Genomic DNA, 20,626 nt, shown 5'->3' with positions numbered 1-20,626 from the left:
AGATATTTCAATTTATTTTCATCAGAGATGAAATAATGCAACTTATTGCCCTAATTGGACTCAGCTGGCCTAATTATTTATATTGAACATTTATATTGAACCTCCCCCCAAAAAACCAAAACAAAAAACCTCCAAGAGTTTTTAATTAAACCTACCACAATGTCATATTTCATGACACATGAGATCTTGTTAATTCTTTTAAAAAGTTTTTAAATACCACTTTAAAAAACCTGGGGATAAAAAGGAATAGCAAATTATTTATACTTTAATTTCAACCATCATGGCTCCATTAAAAAGTGGCTCTACTCAGGCCATGCCTGTGAAAGAGAGACCTTCCTTCTGACACTTTCCCCCATTTTTTTCTGTCAGAAACTAAAGCTCTTTATCAACAAAATCCTTTAACTGACAAAGGATGGAAATTGCATTTGTATCTCTTCTCCTTATTTGTCTCTATTATTAATTTGAACATCAAAATTAATTTTACAAGTTCACTAAGGAGAGACAATTTACCTGTTATATATATGTACATATGTGTGCGTGTATAAAACACACACCCAAATCAAATGAAACTGTGAAAACTGTGCAGACAGAATTTAAGAGATTGAAAAGATCATGGCCTTACTAATAACCTATTTATATTGAGGCTGGGTTCAATTCAGGGTATCAGTCAGCAGCAGTAGGGAAAGAGAGAAGCAAAAATCTGTATGATAGAAGGAGAAACAAGTCCTCAATGCCAAGAAGGAATAAGTTGAGTTATCATGTTATACTATTTCAGGAGGATCTGAAACTCTAAAACAGACTACCATTTTCAAAGATTATATAATCAGAAACAATACGTAAATAGGTCTGAATTTATAGGCAAAATAAAAAGTATTTGTCTAGTCTGTCTATAAATAAGTAGTTGGTTAAATCTTTAGATGGATAAACTCAGTTTCTTTTCATAAAAAAAAAAATATGTATTTTCCCCTTATGATGGGCACTAAATAGAACTTACCCTCATTAGAATACCATTTTCTCTCTGTCATGTCTGATAGTGTAGTAGGCTTCAAGTATAGAAGTAAGCTGGCAACACAGTCATTTGAGGCATTTTTTAAAAATAAGCTATTCTAAGCCTTTAGGTCAGAATCATCTGTACGTTTTCTGTAAAGCAATTTCTATTAAAAAGAAAAAGTCTTAAAAGTTCTTTGTCTCATTCTTGCCACTCACTCCAATCTTATCTCATACCCACTCACCCTTTTTCCTCCAGCCATTCCAAACATACCAACCCTTCTAACTTGATCCACTTTCAAGTAACTTACCATTCCCTCTGCCTGGAAAGTTCTGCCCTGAACCACTGCATGGCTTACTTTCAATCTGTCAGACCTCTACTTAAACTCACCTCCTCTGAAAGGCTTGCACTGACCCTCATTCCCTATCCCCAACCCTTTACCCCCTCTTCAAAAAAAAATACCACTTCCTGTCCACCCCATTTTTGTTGCTATGAAGGGTGAAAGATACATTGTATCAATGATCTCATTCTCTTTCACTGGCAAAATTCAACTCTTTATTCCTCCTGCTTTGGTGTTTTTCATACACATAAATATAGCTCTTTGTCTAAAGATACAGGGGTTACACTTTTAGCCAGGTAAATGGAAATGAAGAGAGTTAAATCTGCACTGGTATGGTCCATGCTATCCTTGTTTTTGCTAAAGACTTTTAGGTTTTTACAGATAGAATCTTATAAATTTCAAAAGCTGAATACAAAACTATCAAATTTCTACAATTCTTTGTAAATCTAGGAATCTGTTTTTCTATGTATTCTGCCTAAAAATATAGCCTGGACATTCTATAAACTCAGTTTTCTGCTTCTTCTAGCCAAGAGAGTCTCTGTATAATTTAACCTGGAATCCTTACTTCCTACTGCAATCCTTACTTGCTACTGTTGACTTTACTTGATTTTGCCAAAAGAATTTCTCAACCGGGAGACTCTCTGGAAGAAAGTAGAATGGAGCAGAGTCTAAGGTAAATATGCTTATACTTAAGTCTAAGGTAGATATGTTTATACTTAAAAAGTTGCACCTGATAATTGGAGTTAGTTTTTTAATATAATAATGAGAAGGAAAATTATAGTTTTAAAAAATTAATTTAGATGGACTAAGAATCTTTTCATAGACTATTTTCTAGAATCATGGTAGCTAAGTGGCAGGGAACCCCTGAAATGAGCCTAAGGTCATGGTCCTTCCTCTCTCTTAACCTAGCTTCAGGATAATGCACAGTCTAGGAAGGCTGGAATTAGTTTGTACAAATTTTAATTAGACAGCTAGATGCAACTTTGTCTACCTTAAATAAGTACCCAATATTGAAGGAGTAAAGGACTCACAGAAGCTACAATGCATGGTAAGGGGAAAGGGGACCTTAGAACAGGAGAAAAAAAGAGAATGGCAGTCATAAATTAGACTAAATAGCTCACCTTTGCCTCCAAGTTTCTAGATTTCTATCAACTGCTCTTAAAAATATGGCTATGCTTTTAACAAATGCCCATCAAAAATACAAAAAGGTTGGTGACTCATTATTTCTTCCACTAGGCTGTTTGGAGATTCAACTTTGAAATGAGAATATGTATAGGAAAGTCCGCAGAAATCATTAAACATAAAAAATGCAGAATATAAAGCTGATGATTATCTTTAACCTAATTGTTGCTATCATAGGATGGGTGTGAAATTTCACCTGATTCATTTACTCTATCAGATAGTTATTGAGCCTTCTCTACTAAATGCTCAACACCACACAAGGTGAAAGGGTTATAATGATGGACAGAAAAACACGGTCTTTTTTCTCATGAAACTTACATGCTGGCGCGAGAAAAGCACAAGAACTAATAAACAAAAAACTAAAATAACTGGAAACTACATTAAGTACTCCTTGGAGAAGGAAATGGCAACCCACTCAATGTTCTTGCCTGGAAAACCCCACAGGCAGAGAAGCCTGGAGGGTTACAGTCATGGGGTCACAAAAGAGTAGGATACGACTTAGTGACTAAACAGCAAGAACAATAGTTAAGTACAAAAGGAAACAAGAATGGGCTAAAGATACAAAACAAAAACATCAACCTATTTTAAGAAGGGAAGTCAGAAAACTTCTCTAGAGAGGTGAAGGATTTAAAGTACTGGAGAAGGGCAGAGCACTCAAGGAAAGAAAATTGCATGTACAAAGGTGTGCAAGAGCTCAGTATATCAGAGAAACTGTAAGAAGTCCAGTGTTTCTGGATAGAATAGAAACAGGCATCAGGCTAGGCAGATGTCAGGCGTCAGATTACATAGGCTGTGGTTAGAAGCTTAAATTTTATTCTATAAACAATATGAAGCCACTCAAGGATTTTAAATGATTTTAAAAGGACCCAATTTACATTACAAGAAGAATACTTCTGTAGCTCTGGGGTGAGATAAGAACAGAAGAAGAAAATTCAATTAAAAGGACACTGGTAGTTCAGAAGAAAACCTGGATTCAGGTGGAAGTAGACAGATTTAAGACGGATTTCATAGAGATACATTCAACTCATATGTTCCAGTATGAGCTCCAAACTTTCCTGCCAGCCTGCTCTATCTGCACCAACTCAAAGTTTCGTAGTCATCCTTGATTCTTCTCACAAACCTCATCCAATCAGAGAACAAATCTCGAGGATTCAACTCTCAGAACAGATCTAGAAGCTGACCAGTTCTCTGACCAGTACTCCCCTGCTACTACCCTTGTTCAAGCGTTCATATTTTCTCACCCAGATTAATGAAACAGTCCTAATGTTCTCCCTATTCAACTCTTGTACTCCTACAATCTATTCTCTACACAGGCTAAAGTAATCCTTTCAAAGTTACATCATGGCTGCTCAAAATCACGTAATAGCTCAGGATAGAAACCAAAGTCCTTAGAATAGCCTACTTCAATGGTTCTCAAACTTGAATATGCATCAGAATCAGCAGAAAGGCTCACAAATTTCTGAGCCTCACAACTAGAGTTTATGATTCATCAGGTCTGGGATCAGAGCAAAGAATGTATTTTTACTATGTTCTCAAGTGTGTTAGTCTGAAGTCCTTCAAGAAGTTCCAAGTAGACCTCACGAGAGAGTGGGAAAGCCACCAGACTTAGATATAGGTCCGATCTAAGTGAAGGAGAGAGAGGGAAGATGAGTGCAAGTGCCTTCTATTGCAATGTGATTCTAGTGAAAGTTCAGAAAGGCTGTCTGAAGTCCCCAAGTGTCTCCCACAAACAGGCCTGTCTTAGTATTCTTACTGTGCTTAGCCACTGGGTGGGAGAAGCCTATGAAAAACGGCTTCAGCTTACATGGGATGATAAATGGATTTCAGTGCAGTAGCTGGGGCCACTGTTCAATTATGTTCCTTGTATTTGGAGATCTGACAGTGCATTCTCATGGTGTCAAACCAGATAAAACTGATTATGGTGATCTACTGGCCAGCATGATCTCCATCCTCTTATATCTCGCTAATCTCATTTTGTCCACTCTCCTTTCCCTCTGCTCCAGCCACCTGGTCTCCATTTTGCTCCCACCCCCCACCTTCAAGTCTTTGCTCGAATGTCATTTACTATGTCAATGACACCTTCCCTGATTACCCGATACAAAACTGCCACCAGTCTGCTGCTCTAACCCACACTAATGATCCTTCTTATCCTGTCCTATATATTTTATTGTATAGCACTAAGTATCATGTAATAAGTCAATAAATTTATTTCATGTGATATTCATTGGTTATTTTCCATTGGTTTTGCATTACTACAATGTAACTTCCACAGGGACAAGGATCTTTGTTTTGTTCACTAGTATATCCCAAGCATCTAGAAGAGTGCCTGGCACATAAAAGGTACTCAATAAATAGTTGATGAATGAATTACATGAATTTCTACAAGAATGTAGAAATGATGAATTTCTATAATTCTAGAAAGCAGAGAAATGGAAAAAGTTAACACAAAAATCACTGTTAACCATTTATCTTTCATTGCAATAAAAATTGATTTAAAAGGTTATGGTAAGAAATTTTATCCCAGTTCCATTAGATTAGAATTAAAGGAAAAATGAATAGAGTATATCTGAATTGGATATATTTTCTTTTAACTGGAATAACAACATAAATACAAAGAAACAGAAATTTGAAAAGATGTTATCATATACTTACATTCCCGATACTAATGACACCTTGAACACGTGCTGAGCAGTGGAAGATGGATTGCCTAAAGCCACATTAAGTGCTCTGTCGATACTGAATGCCATCTGAGACAGATAGCTTTCTGGCTGCTGTCCATAACCATCATATGGCACATAGAGGTAAGGAAAGATGCCATGCAGGTGAAGACATGTCTTCTGACCTAAAATGTAACACATTGTAAAGTTTAGACTGGAGATGCATTTTAAAACCTTAACATTACAAAGCTCAGAATACAAGTCATTTAAATGGTCTAATGACAGCCCAGCTTATCTGAGGGAAGGGCTGAAGAAACTAACCCATAGTTAAAGCCACCTGTATTGACTAGATCTCACAACAGAACATTTAGAAGCATTTTATAAATATAAGCATTAGAGTATGATTTAAATAGTAGTTTTGGTGAAAATATGTTGGGAATACTTCATCTTCACAATCTAACTACTTTTATTACTTCACCAAACTGCCCTATAATACCACATAACACAGTGTCATGAAGCTTACAAAAATTCACTGAAAGCTTAATAATAAATCACATTCCAGTGGGCGGAATTTTGCTATGGAGAGGGGGTAGTTGGGAAGGGCAAAAATGAAATTCTGCTGTAGGGGAAAAAAATCAAAACAGACAAAAACAAAAGACAATCCCTACAGATCAATTGTCTGTAACAGACTTCTGGATATCTAAATTGCACATCTGGTGAAGTGGGACAGGGAAGACACAATGAGGGGAAAAAACAAGCATGCACACTTTCCAGGAAGTCATCACATTAGGCAAGGTGCAGAAAGGGTACATGGGGCTGATCTGCCAACAGACTATCCCACACAGCCATGACGAAGAAGGTAACGTGAGTGAGCACCCACTAAAGAAAGTGCTACAGAAACAGTAATGTACCCACAGCAAGGTTAAGTAACAAAAAGCAGATGCACTATTACTCTGACCAATCTGGCAGGGCTGTATAAAAGCGGTTCCTGTCCTCAGAACATCGTTCCCTGTTCCCCTTGGGCATGTGCCATTTGTCTGATACAAGCACAGAGGAAAACAGCAGTGATGGAAGAACACACCCATTTGCTCACTCTGTCACTATCACTGTACTGCTCTGCCAACACTATCCTAAGGCTTCTCCCCCACCTCTTACCCCACTCTTGTTTCCTGGCTTTTTCTTCCTTCAGAAAAGTTTTTGTTTGATCACTATTTCCTATTTATAATTTAGAGTGATTTATATAAAATAAATTTAAAAAGTTTCATGTTCTGTTGATATCTTGTATTAATATTTTTCTAGTGAATAATATCAGCTTGTCATATTTTTAAGAATTAACAAATAAATCTGGAATAGTTATAAAGTATAGCAAAACTGCAAAGGTCACATAATGGAATAAGATCTATGCCCTCCTCAGTACAGTATTCAGATTTGAGCTAACTTTGACATTTTCGAAGAATTACAAATTCTGTTGCTATTAGACCAATTTCAATTTCTAATTTTATGTTACATAATTTCAAAGAAATAAACAAAAACTCTTTCATTTAAAAGCAAATTTCTTATTCTGTTTCATTCTAAATACAACACAATGAAAGTGAAAGTGTTAGTTGCTCAGTCGCACCAGATTCTTTGCGCCCCCTGGACTGTAACCTGCCAGTCTCCTCTGTCCATGGAATTTTCCAAGCAAGAATACTGGAGAGGGTTGCCATTTCCTTCTCCAGGGGATCTTCCTGACCCAGGGATCGAACCCGGATCTCCTAGCATTGCAGACAAGTCTTAACTGTCTGAGTTACCATGCAGCATGATACTGTTTTCTAAATATTGCAGCTTTTAATTCTTTAAATAAAAAAAACTCAAATTGTAATAATGAATGAGTCTTAAAAAATATATTTATCAATTTACTGATGATCTATTTTAATGTTTTTTGAACATCTCATGAAAAAAGGTTATAACCATTACAACTTCTGGATATAAACCAGTTTGGTTAAAAGTAACTGACATGCTAAACCACAGAGTGCTCCAGGGAGGTGAGGAGACAGAATTGTATTCCCTTTTTAAGCTGACAAATAAAATCTAAGACCAGCGATTACAGAATTACTAACATATTTTACAAGTAATACTGTTAAGCTTTAATTTTTTTTAAGCTTTAATTTTAATCAATATCTTAATAATGGAAATTTAGATACATTTTATAAGAAATAATTATAAAATTTCATTTCTAATAGTTTCCTCATAGGCAGGATATTTACAAAGTTCATTTAAACATTTAAAACAGCCTCTTTTCGAATCTCCTGTGGAGTAGGGGCCAGAGAAATGATTTTTCTATTTATAGGTTTTGGAACTATAAAAATTTATGGTGTATGATTTAGGAAAAAAAACAGAAATGATTTATTCAGCAGACACTGGACATCAAGTGCTTTACATGCATTTGTTTCTAAAACTTAGAACAACCTTGCAAGTGCCACAAAGGTTAACTTTCGTAAAATAACATACCTATTAGGTAACAGAATCAAGATTTAAAATCAGATCAACAAAATCTAAAACCAATGCTCTTTCCATTTAACCATTCTGGTTCAATATTTTTTTTTAAATTAATAACTGGCTTCCTTAATTCTTAATTTCTCAGTTTTTATTTTGTACTATTAACACCTGTTTCTTTATCTGACTCTCCCATCTGACTGCAAACTCTTTGGGACCTGATGCTGTGTTTCAATGATCATAAAATCCCCAGGATCCAGCACAAAACATATGTGTTTAATAGACATTTATTAAATGAATGCAAGAGCTTCCAGCAAAACAGAATAGCTGCTTAAGGAGAAGGAATGGTGTGAAAACCCAGAATATCTGAAAAAACATATTTATGAAAACAGAGGGACTCAGATACAACTAAGGCACCACCACCAAGGTTACAGAAGGACGTAGAAAGTTCCCAGCTTACTGTACTTTCCTACCCTGAAGGATCCGAAGTCCCACTCAAAGCTGTAGTCATTGCATCAAAACAGATGCACCTCCATCTAGCTCTACAGCAGCGAGGGATGGCTCAGTGCTTTACTCACCACCCTTTCTCAAGAACAATCTCCTGAAGAGCAACCACAGCATAAGGAATTCTTGGCAGAGCTATAACAGCTCTAACACAGAATAAGTGTCACAGAAACAAGATAAAATAAGACTCAAAAGTTAAAACAAAGAGAAACGTGTAAAAATGAATGAGAGTCAATGTCTTTTTGGCAACAGTATGTCTTTTATTACTGTAAAATTTGTAGCTCTGCCATAGCATTGCTTGATCTTGACAAGATACAGACTTTTTATTTATTTCCTTCCATTAGCTCTATCCCACACAAATGTGTGGGACCATACAGATGAACAGTCCCTCAGATAAACTCATCTGCCCTCACCCCGCTAAGGATTAGACTCAGCGGTGAGGAAACCCCCTAAAACCAGTGGTGTGAGCATTAGTGGCTTCTCCCTCATAGAAGCAGCCCACATAGCTGGTACTACAGACTCAGGTTTCTCCACCATCTCTTTAGTGGCCTAGTTACAATGAATATTCGCCTTCAGTCTCGAGGCATTTCTACTATACTCCAAAGAGTTTCACACAAGATTCTCTTAAGAATGTCTTTCTCAAATTAACAAAAGCTATGCTGCTTCAAAACCTTACTAAATGATTTGGGACTCTGGATATTAGTTATTTCCAGGTAACGTGGATTCAAAGAAAGAAAATATCCCTACTTCCTGAATGTTTCCTATTATTGTTATGTGAAACGGAATTAAGGAAACAAATTCAGTAGGAACAAGGACTGTCGTTGGGAGAATAAGCCTATGTAAACAGGTTTCAAAAAATTTTCCACTGAACTTGTCACAGCATAACTGCTCACTTAAAGACACTATAGCAAAACTTTGTAGAATTGGCTATTTTCCAACTATGTAAGAAGGGATTTTATAACTAAGGTAGGTGCTTCTGTAACAGCCAGTGTTGTGGTACTCTAAATCTAATCTCTCACAGAACTTAAAACTTCACTAAACATTAAGCCCTCTGTATTCCAACATTTCTTTTATTGTTTTCTCACATTTTCTTCTATATTTTGCAAGCCCAGATTTGGGATCTGAATTAACTGTGCTTCTAAAAACTTGTTAGTGTATCTGTAACAAAATGACTTCTGGTTTTGTAGATCCATTTTCAATAATAGAAAGACTAACATATGCCATTCCTCTTATTCAGGGGTCTGAAAATCTTTTTTCTGTTAAGTGGGATACAGTACATATTTTAGGCCTTATGGGCTATATTGTCCCTGCTGTAACTATGGAACTCTGTTGTCGTGGCCTGAAAGCAGTCACAGACAGTACTTAAGTGAATGGCCATGGCCGTGTTCCAATAAAATTTCATTTACAACAGGGGACAAACAGGATTTTGTCCATGGATAGTAATCCCTGCTCTGATTAGACTTCCCTGTCAACAAGAACAGGAAAATTTAATGGCCTCTTTTTTCCTTTTTTTTTTTTTCAAAACAAGCTCATTGGTAATCACAATCAAAATCATACTAGCCTAAGAGAATCTTAGGAGACTGATTCAGAAAAGTTCATTTTGAAATTTGCAAACCCCATCTCCCAAATCTCAATCTACACAAAATTTTAAACAAAACTGTTAGAGCTATGAAACAAATAATAATAATAAAAAAAACTTGGTTATATGAACAGAAAAATTTGTATTTATGAAATTTCTCATGTTTTCTTCTTCATGAAACATCTCTTAAGTTCTGTATTACGATCATTCAATGTTTCCCTCCAGTCTTTCTTTGCCTCCATCACTTCATCTTTCTTTTCCTAGCCGCACAAAAACCACAAAATGAACCAAACAAAACTCCTAATAGTCACAGTTTGAAAGCAAGTGTTATATCACCTATTCTCATGAAAAAAAGAAGTCTTAAGGATATACTGTTAGCCCTAGGCGTTTTTTCCAGGATTTATGCTAAGGAAAAAAGTTAAGAATGTACATAAAGATTTAGATATTAAGATGTTAAGACAGCATAATAATCGTAAAAAATGAAGATAATAAACACCTTCAAATAGGAAATTTAGTAATTATGGTTTACATGTTATCACAGAACATATCTATGGCCCTCATACCAAATCCTGCTTGTCACCTGTCTTTTAAGTAAAGTTTTACTGGAATACACCACACCCATTTGGAATGGTCTATTCCAAATACAGGAGGAGTTGAATAACTGTGACAAAGACCTTCTAGCCCTTAAAGCCTCAAATATATACTATGTGGTATAAAGTTTGCTAACCTCAGTAACAGATGGTATTGATGTATTTCCTAGCATAGAGAGATGCTTATGATATATCTATTTCTGGTGATATTCAGATTTATTTCAATTGTGAAACTATATATATTAAATCAGATAATGGGTGATTTCATTTTCTTTCTTGTTGCTTATAAATAGTTTCTAAATATTATACAATTTGTGTAAAAGACAGGCAGGAAAGAAGTCACCTACTTTTCAATGACCCAGAAATTAAAAACAAAATAATACAAAAACTAAGTATAATTACTAACTCTATTATGGGCATATATATATAACTTCCTATTGAATAGTTTCTCTTCATTTTCTCCCTTCATTTCTAAATAATGCTTCGGGATTTGAGATATATATTCATGGCATTGTATTTTTCAACCAAGGCATACAGGACTTCATTTAGAATCATCAGCTTTAAGTTAGTAATGCTGCATTACTAGCAGAACTATATCCCTCAAACACCAGATGTTTCACATGGCTGTTTTATTTATACATTTGCTGAATACATCTTTGTATTCTCAGTGCTCAACATGGTTGGTTCCATCATTCGTATATGTAGGCATAAATTTGCTATTCATCAAATAATTTGTGGAAGCCCAATGTTAAGTGCTAGGCCACAGGCTGCTCATAACCACAGTCTCTGATCTCATGGACTTGGCATTCTACTTGGAGATAAAGATGAGTAAACAGGCAATTACAGTATGGTTAGAGGTATGTAATACAGTTTGTGAGAATACAGAAAGGTTTCCCTGACAAAGCAACAAAAAGCAAAGGAGAAAGAATAGCGTGGTATGCAACTGAAAGTGAAAAGGAACATAACAGGGTCCAGAAACAGGAAAAGGCAATTGGGACGGAGCACGAAATGCAATGGAGAGAAGGGCAAAGTGTGTGTGTGTATGTGTACATACACGCGCCTGTGTGTAGACCCTGTGACTTATGCGGATTTGCATTTTCTAATTTCCTTGTGGACACACTGTGAAGAAGTTCGGGACAGAATGGGACTATAACGGGAAGATCTGTTTAGGAGTCTACGGGAGTACTTCTGGCAAGAGATGTCAGTAGAGATGAAGAAAATCTAATTCAAGTAGGATTTAGGGCACAGAATTGAAAAGTAACTGACTCTAATATACGGAGGAAAGGTAAAGGAGAAAGAATAAAAAACGATCCACATTTTTGGTTTAGGCAAATAGATAAACGAGAATATCAAAGAAACTGAGAGAGAAAAATAAATTGAATTATATTTTGAACTTAAGAAATTTTATCTGTCTACAGAAATTCCAAAGATTTACATTAAGCACAATTAGATACAGATGTGGAATTTAAGACAAAGATCTGGGCTAGAGAAGGAAGAAGACAGACTTGCGAGTCTGAGCAACAATTAGGTAAGAATCCTCAGGGGCAATAAGACAGACAATAGAAGGGGCATAGGCCAGAAACTTGAGGAATACTAACATTTAAGGGAGTAATAGAGGATTTTTATTTCTGTGGGATGTAAGAGAATCAGTCCCTGAAAAGAAAAGAGCAGTAACAGTCGGTGAATAATGGAGAGCGTGAGTATGTTAGCAGGCTTCCAGGTGGCTCAGTGGTGAAGAATCAGCCTGCCATGCAGGAGATGCAGGTCCAATCCCTGAGTCAGGAAGATCCCCTGTAGAAGGAGATGGCAGCCCACTCCAGTATTCTTGCCTGGGAAAGCCCATGGACAGAGCAGCCTGGTGGGCTACAGTCCACAGGGTCACAAAAGAGTCAGACATGACTTAGTGATTAAACAACAACAAAGTATGTTAGCCATGGAACCAGAGTTCCAAGGGTCCAGTAGAAACATATAAGAGAAAAACAAGCAAAGAGAAGCTGCATAAGAGACTGGAAACAGAATGCTAATAAAAATACATAACAATGGGAAGAAGTACATTCAGAAAGGCAGAGGAAGTAATTAGTAAAAATACTAATTCAAGAAGATATATGCACCCCAAAAATTCACAGCAGCATTTTTTATAATTTCCAAGATATGGAAGCAACCTAAGTGTTCATCAGCAGATGCACGGATAAAGAAGCTGTATGCATATGTATACATACACACACACACCCCCCCCAGAATACTACTTGGCCATAAAAAAAGATTGAAATTTTGCCATATGTAACAGCATGGATGGATTTGGACAGTATTATGGTCAGTGATACTTATGCTGCGCAGCACTGGAGTGGTGAACTGCTGAGAGGACATACCCCACATGCAAGGTCAGGAGCGGTGGCTGAGAGGAGATACTCCACGTGCAAGGTCAGCAGCAGCGGCTGGGAGAAGATGGCTGTGAGGAGATACCGCACGTCCAAGGTAAGGAGCAGCTGTGAAGAGACACCCCACGTCCAAGGTAGGAGAAACCCCAATAAGACAATAGGCACTGAGAGAGGGCATCAGAGGGTAGACAGACTGAAACCACAGTCACAGACAACAGGCCAATCTGATCACATGTCTAACTCAGTGAAACTAGGTCATGTCGTGTGGGGCCACCCAAGATGGACGGGTCATGGTGGAGAGATCTGACAGAATGTGGTCCATTGGAGAAGGGAGCGGCAAATCATTTCAGTATTCTTGCCTTGAGAACCCCATGAACAGTATGAAAAGGCAAAATAATAGGACACTGAAAGATGAACTCCCCAGGTTGGTAGGTGCCCAATATGCTACTGGAGATCAGTGGAGAAGTAACTCCAGAAAGAATGAAGGGACGGAGCCAAAGCAAAAACAATACCCAGTTGTGGATGTGTCTGAGGATAGAAGCAAGGTCCGATGCTGTAAAGAGCAATACTGCATAGGAACCTGGAATGTCAGGTCCATGAATTAAGGCAAATTGGAAGTCGTCAAACAGGAGATGGCAAGAGTGAACTTGCCATTCTAGGAATCAGCAAACTAAGATTGACTGGAATGGGTGAATTTAACTCAGATGACCATTATATCTACTACTGTGTGCAATAATCCCTTAGAAGAAATACAGTAACCATCATAGTCAACAAGAGTCCAAAATGCAGTACCTGGATGCAATCTCAAAAGTGACAGAATTATCTCTGTTCATTTCCAAGGCAAACCATTCAATATCACGGTCAGTTCAGTTCAGTCGCTCAGTCGTGTCCGACTCTTTGCGACCCCATGAATCGCAGCACGCCAGGCCTCCCTGTCCATCACCATCTCCTGGAGTTCACCCAGACCCACGTCCATCGAGTCCATGATGCCATCCAGCCATCTCATCCTGGGTTGTCCCCATAGTAATCCAAGTCTATTCTCTGAGCAATAACACTGAAGTTGCACGGTTCTAGAAAGATCTACAAGACCTTGTAGAACTAACACCCCAAAAGATGTCCTTTTCATTATAGGGTGCTGGAATGCAAAAGTAGGAAGTCAAGAGACAGGGATCCAGACCATCCCCATGGAAAAGAAATGCAAAAAAGCAAAATGGCTATCTGAGGAGGCCTTACAAATAGCTATGAAAAGACGAGAAGCAAAAAGCAAACGAGAAAAGGAAAGATATACCCATTTGAATGCAGAGTTCCAAAAGAATAGCAAGGAGAGATAAGAAAGCCTTCCTCAGGGATCAGTGCAAAGAAATAGGAGGAAAACAACAGAATGGGAAAGACTAGAGATCTCTTCAAGAAAATTAGAGGTACCAAGGGAACATTTCATGCAAAGATGGGCTCAATAAGGGACAGAAATGGTATGGACCTAACAGAAGCAGACGATATTAAGAAGAGGTGGCAAGAACACACAGAAGAACTGTACAAAAAAGAGCTTCATGATCCAGATAATCACCTTGGTGTGATGACTCACCTAGAGCCAGACATCCTGGAATGTGAAGTCAAGTGGGCCTTAGGAAGCACCACTGTGAACAAAGCTAGTGGAGGTGATGGAATTCCGGTTGAGCTATTTCATATACTAAAAGATGATGCTGTGAAAATGCTGCACTCAAAATGTCAGCAAATTTGAAAAATTTAGCAGTGGCCACAGGACTGAAAAAGGTAAATTTTCATTCCAATCCCAAAGAAACGCAATGCCAAAGAATGCTCAAACTACCGCACAATTGCACTCATCTCACACGGTAGTAAAGTAATGCTCAAAGTTCTCCAAGCCAGGCTTCAACAGTACGTGGAATGTGAACTTCCAAATGTTCAAGGTGGTTTTAGAAAAGGCAGAGGAACCAGAGATCAAATTGCCAACAGCTGCTGGATCATCGAAAAAGCAAGAGTTCCAGGAAAACATCTATTTCTGCTTTATTGACTATGCCAAAGACTTTGACTGTGTGGATCACAATAAACTGTGGAAAATTCTGAAAGAGATGGGAATACAGACCACCTGACCTGCCTCTTGAGAAATCTGTATGCAGGTCAGGAAGCAACAGTTAGAACTGGACATGGAACAACAGACTGGTTCCAAATAGGAAAAGGAGTACGTCAAGGCTGTATCCTGTCACCCTGCTTATTTGACTTATATGCAGAGTACATCACATGAGAAACGCTGGGCTGGAAGAAGCACAAGCTGGAATCAAGATTGCCAGGAGAAATATCAATAATCTCAGATAGGCAGATGACACTACCCTTATGGCAGAAAGTGAAGAAGAACTAAAGTGCCTCTTGATGAAAATGAAAGAGGAAAGTGAAGAAGTTGGCTTAAAGCTCAACATTCAGAAAACTAAGATCATGGCATATGGTCCCATCAGTTCGTGGCAAATAGATGGGGAAATAGTGGAAACAGTCGCTGACTTTATGTTTTTGGGCTCCAAAATCACTGCAGATGGTGATTGCAGGCATAAAATTAAAAGACACTCCTTGGACGCAAAGTTATGACCAACCTGGACAGTATATTAAAAGGCAGACACATTACTTTGCCAACAAAGGTCAGTCTAGTCAAGGCTATGGTTTTTCCGGTGGTCATGTATGGATGTGAGAGTTGGACTATAAAGAAAGCTGAGCGCCAAAGAATTGATGCTTTTGAACTGTGGAGTTGGAGAACACTCTTGACAGTCCTGTGGACTGCAAGGAGATCCAACCAATCCATCCTAAAGAAATTAGTCCTGGTGTTCGTTGGAAAGATTGATCTTGAAGCTGAAACTCGAAAACTTTGGCCACCTCATGTGAAGAGCTGACTCACTGGAAAAGATCCTGGTGCTGGGAGAGATTGGGGTCAGGAGGAGAAGGGGACGACAGAGGACGAGATGGCTGGATGGCATCACCAACTCAATGGACATGAGTTTAGGTAGACTCCAGAGTTGGTGATGGACAGGGAGGCCTGGCGTGCTGCAGTCCGTGGGGTCTCAAAGAGTCGGACACAACTGAGAGACTAAACTGAAACTGATGCTAAGTGAAATAAGTCAGAGAAACATGATACATCACTTATATGTGGAATCTTAAAAAGTGCAAAACTAGTGAATACAACAGAAAAGACGCACAGACATAGAGAACTAGTGGTTACCAGGAGGGCGATGGAAAGGAGGAGGGGCAGTTTACGGGTAGAGGATTTAGAGGTAAACTATTAAGTATAAAATATGCTACAAGGATGTAATTTACAACACAGGGAATATAGCCAATATTTTATAACTATAAATGAAGTATCAGTTCAGTTTAGTCTCTCAGTCGTGTCCGAGTCTTTGTGACCCCATGAATCGCAGCAAGCCAGGCCTCCCTGTCCATCACCAACTCCCAGAGTTCACCCAAACTCATGTCCATCGAGTCGGTGATGCCATCTAGCCATCTCATCCTCTGTCGTCCCCTTCTCCTCCTGCCCTCAATCTCTCCCAGCATCAGGGTCTCTTCCAATGAGTCAACTCTTCACATGAGGTGGCCAAAGTATTGGAATTTCAGATTTAGCATCAGTTCTTCCAAAGAACACCCAGGACTGATCTCCTTTAGAATGGACTGGTTGGATACCTTTAAAAATAATAAACCATTATATTGTACACCTATAACATACTATCAACTGTACCATATCCACTATACTTCAAGAAAAAATTTTTTAAAAGAATACAGATAAACACTGTCAAAATAAACTTTTTTCTGGCACTCAGGAAATTAACTGAAGGACTGTGATAATCCAAGCAATGCTTACTCAGGAAAACCTGTTGATCTTAGCAAGAACAGCAAACTTTGTAGGCTGTTAACTTGTCCTAATGCAATCTCTCATCTCCAGCTCCAGATAAGCGTTGAAAACCAAAATCTTGCTACCATGGTAGCTGTGAAACCTAAAAACCGAGCAGATACTGGAGAGCCAGAATACATTTGCATTCCCCCTCCCCTCGCCCCCGCAAGCACTAGAAAACTCTTACTATTTCACCTGCATGGCAGCTTGCTAGAAAAACTGCATTCTTCAGGCTTTGACAACTCAGAGCTCTCTCAATGTTTACAGTCCTATCTGCAGTGTATTTGCTGAAAATAGTCAATAGCAATTGTTTAACATTGCAGTTTCCTGAACAGATTTTACTAGTTGCAGCTAACAGAGGGTGACCAAAATATTTAAAAGGAAAAACTGAGGAGTCAAATATCCATAAGGGGCTTTGAAAAACTCTGCAACAGTCAGGGAATATACAAGGCTATGCATATATGTGGAGCTGTGTGAACTGCGCAGAAGACCTAACAAGGCCCTAATAATTCACTTCTGGGTGACCTTGAAGCTTTGCTTCAACACACACACACACACACACACACACACACACACAGCCCCTCAGCAAACGCTAAATAGAGACCTACTGGCTTGAAGCATTTAAAGACATCTCTGGCCAATCAATAACTGACCACCAAGCTAGCTGACCAGACTTCAAAGAACAGAAACTGAACAGAATTAACCCAGGAAAGTCATTAAAGAAACAAATAGCAACACCAACAACAGAGCAAAACAAATCCTGGGGGTAGGAAGGACTACGGTTATCTTAACTGTCATGTTATTGAAAATATCTAGTTTCCAACAAAAAGTGTAAGACATACAAAGAAACAGGGAAGCATGACCCATACATAGGAAAAAAATCAACAGAAACTGTCTCTGAAGTTGTTGAGATGTTGGTCTTCCTGGACAAAGACCCTAAATCAGCTATTAAAAATATTTTAAAGAAATAAAGGAAGTTACGTATAAAGAATTAAATGAAAGTTTGAGTCACATTTTATATATAAATTTATATATTTAATACATTTATATATAATAATTTTATATTTAGATACAAATATAATACATTTTATATTCTCTACTTAGAAAATATAAATGAAGAGACAAATTATAAAATCAAATAAAAAGTTGACATTTCAATATGAAAATTATATTCCCATCCAATGCAATTAAAAAACACAAAAACTATAATATACACATTTGAGTTGAAAAGAGCAATAATAGAAATGAAAATTTTACTAGAGAAGATAAACAGCACATTTGAACTGGCAAAGGAATCACTGAACTTACAGACAGTTGAGACTCTCCAATCTTATGAAGAAACCTGGGCTTCCCAGGTGGCGCTAGTGGTAAAGAACCCGCCTGCCAAAGCAGGAGACACAAGAGACATGGACTTGATCCCTGGGTCAGGAAGACCCCCTAGAGGAGGGCACGATAACCCCTTCAATATTTTTGCCTGGAGAATCCCTTGGACAGAGGAGCCTGGTGGGCTACAGCCCATAGGGTTGCAAAGAGTCGAACACAACTTAAGCCACTAAGCGCATGCGCGGGTGCGTGTGTGTGGGCGCCACACACGAAGAAAAATGAACAGAGAGCCTCAGAGATCTGTGGGACTACATCAGGTATGCCAACACAATGTGAGTTTCCAAAGGAGAGGAGAGACAAAAAGGAGTGGAAAGAATATCTGAAAAAAGTAACGACAAAAAACTTCTCCAATTTGATGGACAGACAGAAATCATCAAAGTGGCAAAAGGAAAACATTTCTTAGCTACAGAGCTTCCTGAACAAGTTTAATAGCTGACCTCTCACTAGAAACTACGCAGGCCAGTGGGCAGGATGATACGGTCACAGAGATGAAAGAGAGAGACTGTCATCCAAGAATTCTGTATCTAGCTGAAGCACCCTTCAAAAAAGGAAGGAGAGCTAGGTGAGGTGGGAAAAAATAAACTTAAGACATTCCTAGATAAAGGAAAATTGAAAGAATTCATCACTGGCAGACCTGCCCTGTAAGAAACACTGAACGGTTATTTCATTTCAGGCTAAAACGAAAAAACAACAGACAGTAACTCAAATCCACACTAAGTAATAAAAAGCAAGAGTAAAGGTAGCTAAGTAAGTGAACACAAAAGATAATAAAAATGTATATTTGTAACTCTTTTCTTCTGTCTCACTTAAAGGACAGGTGTATTATAAGATTGTATTGATGGGGGCTTCCCTGGTGGTCCAGTGGTTAAGAATCCGCTTTACAATGTGAGGAACATTGGTTCCATCCCAGGTCCGGGAAGATGCTACGTGCCATGTAACAACTAAGCCTGTGCCACAGCAACTAAGCCAATGCTCTGAAGCCCACACGCCCTAGAGCCTGTGCTCTGCAACAGAGAAGCCACCACAACGGAAAGCCCGCACCCCACAACCAGAAAGCAGCCCCCACTCTCTGCAACTACAGAAAGCCTGCGAGTAGCAGCAACAACGCACCACAGCCCTCCAAAATAAAATACATAAAGAAATCTAAAAAATTATGTTGATGGGCTTATAATGTATAAAGATATAATTTTTATAATGGTTTTATACTAGAAAAAGTTTTTGTATATTAAAATTGAGATTAATCCAAACTGGACTGTGTTTAAATTAAGATGTTAATTGTAATCCTTGTGGCAACCCCAAGCAAAGTAGTGCGCGCGTGTGTGTGTGTGCGCGCGCACGCGCGCGTGCGCGCGCTCCTCTGTCCCTGGAATTCTCCAGGCAAGAATATTAGAGTGGGTTGTCATTCCCTTCTCCAGGGGATCTTCCTGATCTGGGCATCGAACCCAGGTCTTCTGCACTGTGGATAGATTCTTTACCGTCTGAGCTACCAGGGAATCCTAACTCACATATACACAAACACATATATATACATATATACACATAAGAAACAACAACAGAATTAAAATAGTATACTAGAAAATAAAAGTATAAAAGAAGATAACTTTTTCAGCATAAAGGAATAATAGAGCAACATAAAAGCTTTCTGTTTTATACACAGAGAAAACAAAGAGCAAAACAGAAGATGTATTACTGTAACATAACCGTGTAGGTGGCCAAAGGACGCATTATATATTGGCCTATAGTTCTCTGCTCAATAGGGAAGATTAATTTTCCCATATTTATATTCACCAGTACAACTTGGAGTACTGTGGACAAGTTACAGCAGCATCACAAGCCACAGAAACGGGACTTTAGAATGCTCTGCCTCAGCCATGTCACAGACATGCTCAGTACATTTCCTTGAATTAATATACTCTCTAAGCAGAAGAATCACTGAGAAAATAGGAAAAAGACAGACATAACAAGTATTTTTTTGAAGGAAATGAAGTATGTGATTAGTATTTAGATGGAAACCACTGACTGCATCTCATTTTGAAGTATCAGTTCCACTTGCTAATTCAACTATGAATATCATCCTTTGGGCTTCCCAGGTAGTGCTAGTGGTAAAGAACCCACCTACCAGTGCAAGAAATATAAGAGACACTGGTTCAATCCCTGGGTCGGGAAGATCCCCTGGAAGAGGGTATGGCAACCCACTCCAGTATTCTTGTCTAGAGAATCCCATGGACAGAGGAGCCTGGCGGGCTACAGCCCATGGGGTTGCAAAGAGTCAGACAGGACTGAGAGACTAAACACAGCACAGCACATCCTTTACCCACAAAGATGAGTTTAAACGTGTTTCTCCTCTTGTGTCCTCACCTATATAAATCTATTATGGCACTTACGCTATACATGTTTATACACACTGGAATCACATCATGTGTGTCTTATTTACTAGATAGAAAGGGATTGAGGGAGGATGAGAAGAGACACAGATAGAGGAGACTAAGTGAGTAATATGAGAACATAATTAAATGATACCAGTGTGATCAATCAACACATTTATCCTCTGGCACTATGAGACATATAAATCTGTTGTTCCTTAGTCTCTCAGTTCCTATATGCTTGTAATTGTAGAAGCACCTCTTATCGAGAGACGTTAACTAAGTATGATCTTACTATTTAAAA

At 38.3% G+C, this 20,626-nt stretch overlaps 1 protein-coding gene across 9 annotated transcripts in view; it reads right to left on the bottom strand.

The window, feature by feature from the left end:
* REV3L (REV3 like, DNA directed polymerase zeta catalytic subunit) overlaps positions 1 to 20,626 on the bottom strand; it is a 174,684-nt gene that overhangs the window by 111,003 nt on the left and 43,055 nt on the right. For 7 of the 9 annotated variants that reach the window (XM_027972360.3, XM_027972362.3, XM_027972361.3 and 4 more), the window contains exon 2: positions 5,163 to 5,352. In XM_027972360.3, the coding sequence (XP_027828161.2) occupies positions 5,163 to 5,352 (190 nt within the window). Of the gene's footprint in view, positions 1 to 5,162; positions 5,353 to 12,684 lie in introns of all 9 variants that reach the window. The other 2 variants (XM_042253313.2, XM_060419487.1) reach the window with 1 other exon arrangement.

Source organism: Ovis aries, chromosome 8 (genome assembly GCF_016772045.2).
Source record: "Ovis aries strain OAR_USU_Benz2616 breed Rambouillet chromosome 8, ARS-UI_Ramb_v3.0, whole genome shotgun sequence".
NCBI classification, from domain to species: Eukaryota; Metazoa; Chordata; class Mammalia; order Artiodactyla; family Bovidae; genus Ovis; species Ovis aries.
The sequence above is the reverse complement of the archived record's forward strand: the minus strand, read 5'-3'. Positions and strand labels throughout refer to the sequence as shown.